At 45.7% G+C, this 12654-nt stretch overlaps 1 protein-coding gene across 1 annotated transcript in view; it reads left to right on the top strand.

The window, feature by feature from the left end:
• HADHB (hydroxyacyl-CoA dehydrogenase trifunctional multienzyme complex subunit beta) overlaps window positions 1–12654 on the top strand; it is a 268881-nt gene that overhangs the window by 76325 nt on the left and 179902 nt on the right. The window contains exon 5 of the mRNA XM_029596902.1: window positions 9721–9765. Within this exon, the coding sequence (XP_029452762.1) occupies window positions 9721–9765 (45 nt within the window). The remainder of the gene's footprint in view (window positions 1–9720; window positions 9766–12654) is intronic.

Here is a 12654-nt window from a genome sequence, read left to right as displayed (position 1 = left end):
AGGTATACAGGAAAAGGGCCTTTTCACTAAAGACTGGAATCCATAAACGACAGAAGTTGAGCAAACCCAGTACTGCTCAGATCTGGGTAATCGTGAGGGGTGGAAGGAACACTAAGGATCGCACCAGGTCATCATTGATGGAGCGCACTCCGCTCCCCAGATGGATACCTAAGAAAAAAACAGAGGTTTGGGCCAAGAGAAATTTGCGGCGGTTGACCTTATATCCCGGATTTTACAAAGTTGTTAAAAGTTGAACAGAAAGATGTATGCAGAGATCCTTGTCCGTAGCCGTAAGTAGTAGGTCATCGACGTATTGGCAGAGGCTAGCATTGGCAGGTAAGTTTGCCTCAAGCAGTTCCAAGTCTTTGCGGAGTTGGGTGCTGAAAATTGTTGGGCTGTCTCGAAAGCCCTGCAGAAGACGTGTCCATTGGAAGCCATAGGGTCCAGACTGGAAGGACGTCAACGGACGGCAAGAGGGATCAAGAGGAATGCAAAAGAAGGCATTAGAGGTCAATGCATATCTTAAATTGATGAACCGGTGTGCAATGTAGAAGGGTTACCGGATTGGGAACATTAGGATAGATAGGTATGGTGAGATCATTCAGCAGTCGCAAATCTTGGACGAATCTCCATCTCCCGTTCTTTTTCTTCACTGGGAACAGAGGGGTATTAAAGGGGGAATCGCTGGGTTCTAGGACACCTGCAGCGAGCAGACCTTTGATCTCTTTTTCGATAGAGAGGGCAGGGGGTATTGGTCTTGTTGCTGACCAATATTGTCCTCCTTGAGACGAATGCGATGGGGGCGCGCTGAGTGAGAGAAACCGAATTCGTTTTCACCATCTATGGACCACAAATCCTTGGGAATTGAAGCTAGTGCAGAAGTACATTGATCTGTAAAATGATCGATGATAGCCATGATTAAGGATGGGTTAGCATGGGAGAAATTCAACTGAACCTGGAATTTCGTAAGCAAGTCTCTTCCTAAAAGATTGACGGGGCAGTTTGGGACATAGACGAAACGAACATCATGTTGTTAGTCTCTGCACTGCAGAGTACAAATCTGGGTGTATCGCAAAAGGGTGGGGGTGCCTGAGAGACCTGTAACAGGCTGTGAATCGAGTGATAGGGAAACTGAAAGGGGTAAACAGCGAAGAACAGAAACGGAAGCTCCCGTGTCTACTAGGAACCGCACGGAATGTCTACAGTTCAATGTCAGTTCTAGGGTGGGCTCATGGGAGTTGGCATGAATGGTGATCGGTGCGATAAGGGGGGCAGTAGTTCGGCGTCATTGGGGGGGGATATTGATTTCTCGGGCCTGTCCATTTGCGGGGGTTGAAAGTCGGGTATTGGGATTGTCCTCGACGGCGACCATCAGGGTATTGGCTCTCTGGGTTCGGAGCAGAGTGACAATCTCTGGCGTAATGGCCGAATTGTCCACATTGATAACATTGGCCCACGCCTCAGAGGAGGGGGCCTGGACTGCAATCGGGGGCGTAATCCTGATGTTCCCAATCGCGAGGCCTTTGATCACGATTCCAAGTTTGTGGTGGATGACGCTGTACTGATCTGCCCCTAGTTCCACGAAAAGAACCACGAGAAACAGGAGCTTGAAAGAAACAGGAGTCCTCGTCAGGGTTGGGGGTAGCAGTGGTGTCCGCTAAACTTTGCTTGGGGGTTTCGTGTTCTTTAATAATGAGTGCACTTGCCTTTGTCTGTGTTTAACAAAATCTTCTTGGGACTTATCTCTAGCGTCTAAGAATTTCTGAACATGGTGCAGGATATTACTATACATAAGACCCCATGTCATGTTTTGCAAACCTACGACATTTCCCAAAGTTTGGCGAACCTTATCTTGGACGAACATGTAACAAAACATGGGTAGAGAGTTGGCATCACAGTATGATCTAACCATTTCTAGCTTGTACAGGTCTTGATAATTATGCAAGTAGGTGTCGAACGGGGTGAGCTTGGGGTCCCATCAGGCAGAGGTCAGTTTAGAGAAGTCCTGTTGTTGTGGGAATAAATGATGAAGAGCTTCCCATGTAGCAGAGTGGTGGGAGTTAAACGAATCTCCATCATGGTCCTGGATTAACAGTACGGACGAACGCTGGGCCGCGGTCCAGACAACAGATTGATCTAAGCCAGGAGTTTGGGCAAAAAGGGCCTTCATATCACCAACGGCAAGCTGCATACCCATGGTCAGATTTTCAAATTTGAGAATCCAGGCATTGGCACCTCTGGAAATAGAGGGAAGGTTAGAAAGAATGGTGTGTAGATCGGTAAAAGACTAAGGTAAGTATGACTGGATGGGGGTTCCTCTTGCAGTACGTGCTTTGGTTAAAATGGGGAGAGCCACAGCAGGGGTCGGAGAAGGAGCCCCTGTCACTACTTCCGTGGTAGTAGGGTACTGGCCTTCGTATTTCTCCCACACTTTCAATCCTTTTTCCATGTATTTTTTAATTTTGGAGGACCAGGAAGTGTTTGGGTTGTCCCTAATGGCGCTACGGGCTGTATTCATGTCTGCGGTGGAAAGGGATCCAACATGCGGATAGAGCCCTATTTGTGGACTCAGGATCTCTGTCCAGCCAGACAAGTTGTCAAGCCAGGGAAAAATATAAAAAAGTAAGATCGCTCTTGTCAAGCTTTGAAGTCGCCAGGAGTCAGTATCAACGGAGACGATAAAGGGGTAATGTTCGATCCTTTGGCAGAGGCAGCAACGAATGCTGAGGGGGTGTCATAAATCAGTTCCCTTAAGGCGGCACGCTCAGTGATGTATTGCTGCAGGGCTGAGGCCATATGAGCCTGTGCTGTAATGGGTGGTATAGGTGTCGAAGTGGGCGGATCCCCAAACGTCAGATGATCGAGCGAGTCATTGAAAGGGGTGGAGCCACTGGGACAGGCGGCTGAGGGGTCTCCGTAGTCTGCGGAAACCGGAGTACAATGCAGAGTACCATGGATGGAAATGAGGCCTCCTTCCTCGTCTAAAAGCGGTGGTGCTATGGGGATGGGGGCGGACACTGTAGCAGCATTAGTATTGACAGTAATCGCAGGCTGCAGCACAGATGAATACTGTGGCGGGGCATGGTCTGGGACCAAGGGGGTGTAACTAATGGCTGTCACGGGGGCGGAACACTTGACGTGTGGCAGGGCCGGGGCAGTCGCAACAGCGGGGAACGCCATTTGTTGTAGGCGGGCTTGGACGTCAGCGTATGGGTGTGAGCTTGATGACGTATCATAAGGGGGTGGAGCATCAAATGGAGCGGCAGCGACGATGGGAGGGGCAGGGGGCGTCGTTTCAGGTGCCGGAAGAGGAGCAGAAAGCGGACGGGCTCCGCCATCTTCGTCCTTCGGCAAAGAGGGGGGTCCCATTTTCAATAGAAACATCTACACCCAAATTTTAAAAAAAGCTAAAAACCTGGCTATTCTTGCAGGCCTACCCTTCCCTCAACAACCATCTTCCTGATGACCCCCCAAGCTGTGTATAATGCATTCTCTGTATTACCCTTTACAATGTGCTCCTGTTGACTTTTTCTCACAATAACCTTCTCCCTGATGACCTCCTGAGCTGTTTACAGTGTTCCCCATGTATTATCTTTACAATGTGCTCCTGTCGACTTTTCCCTCATCCGTCCCCGGTTGAGGAACCGTCATTCCCTGTAAATAGTTACCCAGTTACTATATTTATTTATTTATTATTTATTTATAAGTTTTTATATACCGCCGCTCATCAAAGATATCACGTCGGTGTACAGTAAACAGGAACTTACGCCGGAGCATTTTACATTTAACAGGGTTATATAAGCGTTATACAAATAAAAAAGGTAGGTATATAAATATTTGAACATAAAACAAGTAGAATCTTTTTTAAAAAAACAGAACTATCGTTTAGTTGTAACTTAACTGAGCTGAATTAAAAACAATACTATAGAGTAAAAGGGTTCAAGGGGAATAGGTAAAAGCTAAGGGAGATGGTTAGAAGGTAATGGAGTTCTAAATTGGAAGTGGTAAGAGGGGAGAGATTGTGCTAATCTTAGATTAGGAGCAATTATATGGTAAGATCATTATAGTAGGAGTAGAAATAGGGGAAGTTAGAGATGGTATATAGACAGGGGGTGTCGGGTAGAAAGGTAGGGCAGGTAAAGGAGGGGAGGACATATGTATTTCAAGTATAAGCATGTGTGAATAACCATGTCTTGAGTTTTTGCTTGAATGTTTTGGGAGATGGCTCAAGGCGCAGTTCGGTGGGAATGGTATTCCACAGCAAAGGGCCAGCAAAAGAAAGCGCTCGCGCTTTGGTAGAAGCATAGTTATATAGTTTGGGCGAGGGGGTCTGTAATGTGGCAAGGTATTGATTTCTGGTGGGTTTAATAGAATTTTGAAATTGTAGTGTATTATTAAACCATTTCATTTCATGTTTTTCTCTTGTATGCATAGTTTACTGTTCTATGTAATGGCACTGCCAAAAAGTTCAATGTAATGACACTGCCAAAAAGTTTTAAGTTATCTGTAAACTGACACGATGTGCAAACTGTTGTCGGTATATAAAAACCTATAAATAAATAAATAAATGATTTAATCAAAACAACCAGCTATGAACTTGTCGGTGTTCCTGCAGCTTATCAGCATTAGAAGCATACTTATTCTCAATAAATTCTTTCAAGCAAGACAACAAAACGGTGTCGAACGAGCTATGCACGGGCCAGGCGAGAAAAGCATCTCCCGCTGCCCACGTGACCCATTTACGTTGACAAGACCTAATCAGTTTCTCATTCGGACGGAAAAATGAAAGCACTCGAGCAAGCAGCGCTTCACAGGGACCCGCATCCGAAAAGGTGGGAGCCTTATGCGAGCGGAATCTAGAAAACATAATGATCTTAGAAAACGACAAACGAGGCAGAAAAAGCACGGGCTAAGGTACGAAAAAATCTACTCTTATATATACATATATAACAACAATGACAACAGGGACCTTTTTATGAGAAAGGGACCTGGGGCCTTACCTGATCAGACGTCTCGGTCGAGGCCAACAAAAGCTGGATCGGGCACCGGAAGGGATCACGGTCCCGGATAAAGCACCGCACACACGTGCTTAAGGATACTGTTCACCAACGCCAGTCGCGCTCGAAGCACCTGGTACTAGTCAGTAACGGTAGGCAGCCGCCACATGCCAGATACCGGAGACTGAACTCCCGTGGAGGCTTACGCAGGGCTTCCCGGGGATCCGAGTCATGGCACCAGAATGTTTGGAACCTCTGACAAGAGAGATCAATAAAGACCAGCTCTAAAAGTCAGAGAAGTTTAATTTAAAGAAAGGCGTGGTTTCTATAGGAGTAGCAAGCGTTACAAGTAAGCGGTGTAAGCTCAAACCTACTCAGTGATTTATTGTTCGTGCACAGCTTTATAAGGGTTTGCCTTCAGCCAATCACCAGGTGTCTGCGTTTCCCCGCCCCTTATCCCATGTCCCATTATTAAAATTTGCATATGTACTTGCCCTGCGACTAGGGGTGTTCACACTGCGCCTCATGCTGCCTGTGACATACGCGGAAGCTGGATTTCTCCTCTTTGTCTAAGTTTCGTTTCCTTGTTCTGACGTTTCTCATTGCTTCATCATTCATACACAACTTTTTTTCAAATTCTATCTTAGCCTGTCTTATCAATGTCTTACATTTCACTTGCCAACGCTTATGCTTTATCCTGTTTTCTTCTGTTGGATCCTTCTTCCAATTTTTGAATGAAGATCTTTTGGCTAAAATAGCCTCTTTCACCTCACCTTTTAACCATGCCTGTAATCGTTTTGCCTTTCTTCCACGCTTTTTACCTTTGTAGCTGCTCCTTTTAGTTTTTTTCTAACTATTTTTCTTCTTTTATCAAAGTTACTACCCCAAACCAAATGTGCCTGATACTTCACTTTCAATGCATATCCAGCATAGCTCCCTGCTTCAACGGCAGGGGAGAAGAAAAAACAACCAACAAGGGCTGTACAACATAGTCTAGGTAAAACAAATAAGCATGGGTGTAGCTTGCTTATTGCGGCGGTTACTACCCCTACTACCCCTAACTAATCAAGCTAGATATTTCACTTGGATGCAGCTCCATCACTGCTCTCTACATTAATGGTGGGGGTGGAAGGGGAATAGAACAAAGAGCTAAGAGAAACAGATAAGTATGAGAGAAAAAATGTGTGAAGCTTGCTGGGCAGACTGGATGGGGCCATTCGGTCGTCTTCTGCCGTCATTTCTATGTTTCTATGAAAGTTTAGCACTAGAGCTGTGGATTTGCTTACTGTCCCCCTTCCAGCATTAATTCAAATTAGATCAATTTATGATCACTGTTGCCAAGTGGCCCCGCCACTGTTACCTCTCTCACCAAATCCTGTGCTCCAGTGAAAATGAAATCTAAAATTGTTCTCTCTCCCGTCGGTTCCTGAACCAATTGCTCCATAAAACTGGCATTTATTCCATCCAGGAACTTTATCTTTCTAGCATGTCCCGGTGATACATTTACCCATTCAATATTGGGGTAATTGAAATCTCCCATTATTACCGCACTTCCAATTTATTAGCTTCCCTAATTTCTCTTAGCATTTCACTGTCCGTCTCACCATCTTGGCCAGGTGAATGGTAGTGTACTCCTATCACTATACACTTCCCCAACACACAAGGAATTTCTACCCATAAAGATTTGATTGTGCATTTAGTCTCATGCAGAATGTTTATCCTGTTGGACTCTATGCCATCCTGGACATAAAGCGTCACATCGCTTCCCGGATCCTCCTCTCTGTCATTGCGATATAATTTGTACCCCAGTATAGCACTGTTCCATTGGTTATCCTCCTTCCACCATGTCTCTGAGATGCCAATTAAGTCTATGTCATCATTCACTGCTATGGATTCTAATTCTCCCATCTTACTTCTTAGACTTCTGGCATTAGCTTACAGACATTTCAAAGTTCTGGAAACCCTGCTGGCTGACCTTTTTAATGCTTCTTTAGAATCTGGAACAGTTCCAGAGGACTGGAGACGGGTGCATTTAGTTCCTGTTCATAAAAATGGAAGTGAGGAGGCTGGGAACTACAGGCTGGTTAGTCTGACCTCTGTGGTGAGCAAATTAATGGAATCACTGCTAAAACAGAGGATAGTGAATTTTTTGGAATCCAATGAATTACAAGAGCCAAGGCAGCATGGTTTTACCAGAGGTCGATCTTGTGAGATGAATCTGTTCAATTTTTTTGATTGGGTGACCAGAGTTTGATGAAGGAAGAGCGTTAAAATGTAGTGTACTTGGATTTTTAAGACCTTTGACATGATTCCGCATAGGTGACTTATAAATAAATTGAGCACCTTTGGTATGAGACCAAGAGTTTCTGACTTGGTTATAAACTGGCTGAGTAGGAGACAACAAAGGGTTAGTAGTAAATTGAGTTTTGTCTGAGGAGGGGGAGTGTTACAAGTAGTGTGCCTTAGGGATCAGTCCTTGGACCTGTTCTTTTCAACATTTCATGGGTGACATAGTGGAAGGATTGTCTGGGAAAAGTTTTTTTCTTTTTGTGGAAGATATAAAAATCTACAATAAGATAGATAGCCAGGACTGTGTGGAAAACATGAGGAGAGATCTAGTGAAGCTTTAGGAATGGTCTAGGCTTTAGCAGCTAAGACTTAATACTAAAAAATGCAGAGTTTTTATCATGCTGTACTCCGCATCGGACAGAATCTGAGAGATAACAGAATGACAACCTTGTAAATAGAGTATTGCATTTAGGCTGTAAAAACCCGAGAAAGAGATACACTAATGGAGGTGAAATTGCTGATGATCTTAAAGTGATCAAATAGGTGGTTAAAGTGATGGCAAAAGCCAGAAGATGCTTGGCTGCATAGGGAGAGGAATGATCAATAGGATAAAGGAGGTGATATTGCCCCTGTATAAGTCCCTGATAAGACCTCACTTGGAATACTGTGTATAATTTTGGAGACTGCACCTTCAAAAGGATATAAGTTGATTGGTGATTGTCCAGAGGGTAGCTGCTAAAATTGTCAGTAGTCTTTGTTCTAAAGCATATGCGGACAGACTTAAAGATCTAAACATACGTACCCTAGAGCAGTGTTTCCCAACTGGTGTGCCGTGGCTGGAGTTGCAGGTGTGCCAGCAGCTGCATGCTCATTGCCTGTTTCTCTCTTGGCCTGCAGAATGTCCTTCTGCTAGTAGGAGGCATCAGAGAGCAGCACTAATCAGCAGCTGCTCCTGCTTCTCCTCTGCTGGTTCTCCTGTGCATCAGAAACTGCATGGCGCTTTGTAGATTTATGAGACCTGCTGGCCCTGTGCAGTTAAGCTTGCAGAGGGGAGGCTAGCAAAGGAGGAAGAAGCAGCCATTGGTAAGCCTGCTCCCAGACTTTTGCTGTTCAGGGATTGGGGGTAGAGTAGGGAAAGGGACAGATGAATGTGATCAGTGTGTGGGGAGAGAGGGAAGGGAAGGTGCTGATGCCAGGAGATGGGGGACAGGGAAGTTGATGCCAGGGGTTGGGTGAGAAGGGTGGAGGGAGAGGGAAGATGATGATTCAAAAGAGTGGGGAGTTAAGGTGGAAGGAGAAGGAAGGTGGTAATGATGCCAGGGAGTGAGGATGGCAGGGTGTTGGGGAAATGGAAGACTGATTGATTATGTCAGTGTGGGAGAGGAGTGGAGAGATAGAGAGGGAATGTGATGATGCCAGGGGGTGAGGGAGAGGGCAAGTGATGCCAGTGTTGAAGGGAAAGGTAACAGAAGGTAATTGACATTGATAATTGAGAGAGGGAAGAGAAAGCGATGATGCCAGAGGATAGAGAGAGAAGGAACTTGATGATGCCAGGGATTGAGTGAGAGGAGTGAAGGCAGAGGCAAGGAGATATCAGGGGGAGAGAAAATGTGATAAGGAGGGGGTGAAGGGAGAGGGATGGTGATGGTGATGCAATAGAGTGGGGAAGAAGTGGTGGAAAGTGATGATGGAGAGGGAAGGAGATGATGCTAGGGGGTGAAGAGAAGAGGGAGAGGGAAGATGATGAGGGGATGGGGTGGGGAAAAGATGGTGATAATGCCTGAGGGCAGGGGAAAGGGATGGAGGGAGAGGGAAGATGATGATGCCAGGGGGTGGGGGAGAGGGTAGAAGGGAAGGTGGTGGTGGTGATGTCAGGGGTGAGAAGGGGATGATGCTGGGGGAAGAAGGAAAGGAGAAGGTGATGATGCCAAGAGGTAGAGGAGAGGGAAGAGAAGAGAAAGTGTGGATGGTGTGCCACAATGAAGTGACACCTGTGCCAGGTGTCATGAAACAAAAAAGATTGGGAACCACTGTTCTAGAGGATAGGCACGATAGGGGAGATATGATACATTTAAATATCTCAAAAGATTTCCATGCACATGAAGCAAGGCTCTCTTAACAGAAAGGAGGCTCTAGAACAAGGGGTCATGGTATGAGGGTGAAAGGGGTTAGACTGACGAGATATCTTTGGATATATTTCTTTATAGAGAGGATAGTGGCTGCATGGAGCGGCCTTCCAGTGGAGGTGATGGAAACAAAAGCGGTATCTGAATTCAAGAAAGCATGGGGTAAATACAGGGGATCTTTGAGGCAGTGATGGGAATTTTAAAGCTAAATTAATTGGGAAGATGAGCAGACATATGGCCTTTTTTTTTTGTCATGTTTGTTCCTTACTGAAGCATTGTGCATCATAAAAGGTTTTCTCATTTTTCAGGTACATAGACTTGATGCCTCATGACTTGGCCAGAACATCCTTGCAGTAAGTGATCATACCTTTCTCAAAATGCTAAATATATTGGATGTTTGGGTTGATGGCATATTACAGGGAAGCAGAACAGCAAATGCAAAGCCTGGGACATTTTCTCATTCCCAAGTAAATTTTATTAAATGAAAGAATCTTCCAAAAACATTTATACATATTTTCCCTTCTTGCCAAATCTGATTTGAATTGTAACTTAACATGTTTTGCCAAAAGGTCTTCCTTGATAGCAGAGTATTGAAGGCAACGAACTACAAGTTTTCCATGATATCACTCACGGTATGTGAACTGTTTTGAGGTAGTAAATCTTGTCAGCATTTCTCTGTGTCTATCAGATGCAGACATATCTGGACTGTTGCAGTGTTTGGAGGGCTCCCAGTTGACCATCTTTGGAGGTTTCAGTAGATCCCAAGGGTGAAGAAGTAAATTCAGGTAGCCTCACGATTTCTGAGACTGAGAAGCTCAACCGCTTTGACAGTTGAAATTCTTCTCTTGGGGCTGTGGCCTATTGATTTCTTCTCTTCCTTCTGCTTTCTGCAACATTTGGGGGCTCTGGTCCTCTTCCTCCCTATTTTAAGGGGTCTTTACATTGAGCAGGATAGACAAGGTTTTAAGGGGGGGGGGAAAAAGGGAAAGGTTTGACTGCACAGACCAGCTTGGATTCTGGTGGCTGCTGAAGCTGTTTTGGACAAAGCCCTGGTGGCAAGGGAAGCATGGAAAGCTGAAGGAAGTGCTGCATATGTAGAGCCCACCATCACAATTGCTCCACAGCCTAGTATGTGAATCCACAGTAGTTGCTTGAGACAGTGGCAGCCTATGCAGCAAGTTACTGAGGTGTGGGAGACCTGGGGAGTCAGAGCTCGGCCTTCTGTCCCAGGAGGAGAATCCAGGTGATTTTTTTTAATGAGATGATACCATTTTAAGTGAACACGAGAGGGAGAGCCAAGCACTGTCTCCCTGAACCTCTGCTTCCTTGGGATGTCCCCTAGAGTTGTCTACTGCTTGGGGGCTTCTTCTCCGAGCTGGATTCCCTTCTTCAGGCTCGAATTTGTGCTGCTATTGCATAAGACCTTTTTTTTTTCAGGGCAGACCTGGGGCGCACAAGATGGCCAATTTTCAAGAGACCTCCCAAACTCTGTATTTTTTGGAGAATAGTTTGGGTACCTCAGTCATTAGCAGCCCAATTGATTCCCTCACAGGCTTTTTCCTACAAATGTACTTGAAAATTATTTTATTAGTTTTTGCCTCACTGGCAAGCTGCTTCTCAATTCTCTTGTGATCTGTTGTACTACTGTTTTACATCTGACTTGCCATTGCCTACGCGGTTTCCTATTTTCTTCATTTAAGCCTGCTATTGATTTTTTTTTTTTTTAAATGATGCTGCGGCATGAGGCTGACTTCCCCTGAAGCAGAAGTTGATTACTTAGAAACAAGGCTGGTGATGCAGTTATTGTGGACATTTACTATGCATCATTGAACACTTCAAACATTATAGTTTTGATTCACTATGGACACTTTACACAGCTTTTCAAGAGTACCATATTTAAGACCTATGATTATATTGAAAACTAGCAGAACCCGGCCACGCGTTGCAGTGGCAGAGTCAGGTTCTTTACCCTCCCTCCCCCTTCCCCTTGCTCATTTACCTCAGTCACTCATCCTCCTCCCCCTTGGTCACTCACCCCCCCCCCCTCCCTCCCCTGTCCCCACTCCAACTCTCTCCCCTCACACTCACCTCTCCCCTCATTCTCCCTCCCCTGACACTCACCTCCCCCCCTCATTCTCCATGCTGTGGCAGAGCCTGGATAAGTTGAAAAGACAGAACAGAGCCTGGGGATGTCTGTAATATGTTTAATTTTGCAATGCTTGTGGGTATACAATATTTTTGGGTGTTCCATTGTTAGTGCAGATATACAGATTGTCATGTTTGCCGACTTAGCACCCTCTATTTAGTTAAGTGTTTTGTGGAGGGCTAATTTGGTGCCTTTCCGAGATCAGGGACATTTTGTGTTCGTCTTTGTGTGTGCCCTCCGTCTTTCCACCCCAAAAGAACCTCAGCATAAACGTTGTGTTTAAATACGCACCCCACACCCTTCTGGCCCACCCTCCAGCCCCCCGCGTGAGTTCCCTGACATAGTAAGGGCAAAGGTCCGCTGGCTGCCAGTCCTGAAAATGGCGTCGATGGGCCCTTGCCCTTACTATGTCACATGGGGTACTGACGCCATTGTTGTCTCCAAGTGGCATAGTAAGGGAAAGGGCCGTCGGCGCCATTTTGATTGCTGGCAGCTGACGGCCCTAGTGTACGCGATGTGTCCCGGACCGTTGTTGAGCTCCCGCTGGAGCAGCGCGGACCTGTTTCCGGTTTTGTGTGTGTTCGGAGGGTGTGGGCAGTAAGTAGAACAGGCATGTGCGTGGGGAGTGTGAAGAGGGTGTTTTTGTGTGAGTTTGGAGGGTGTGGGAATTGCGTGGCCCCCCCCCCCCCGGTGTAGCAGCCTGGAATTTGGTGTGTTTTGGGAGGGTGTGTGAAGTAAGTCCAATTGACGTGTGTGGGGGGGGTGTGAGGAGTGTGGATTTCTGTGTGTTCTGAGGGTGTGTGAATTAAATACATTTGTCATGTGTGGGGGGGGGGTGGTGTGAGTGTTTGTGAAAGGTGTAAGAGGTTGCGCTTGCGCTGACGTCCACCAGATGTTGCTGTTTTGTGGAACCAATTTTTAAACCTTTTTTACCTGTCACAGGTGTGACATATATGTAATGTAAGTGTATAAGATCCTTCCCGTATGGGAACTGAAGGTTGTGTGCAAATTTGAACGCAATCGTTTAAGTGGGTGCCGAGATTAGCGATTTTGTACAAACTATTTAACATTTTTATTTATATAGATGTTTGTACCA

Source organism: Rhinatrema bivittatum, chromosome 3 (assembly GCF_901001135.1).
Source record: "Rhinatrema bivittatum chromosome 3, aRhiBiv1.1, whole genome shotgun sequence".
NCBI classification, from domain to species: domain Eukaryota; kingdom Metazoa; phylum Chordata; class Amphibia; order Gymnophiona; family Rhinatrematidae; genus Rhinatrema; species Rhinatrema bivittatum.
Note: the sequence above shows the minus strand (reverse complement) of the source record. Positions and strands in the feature narration are given on the sequence as shown.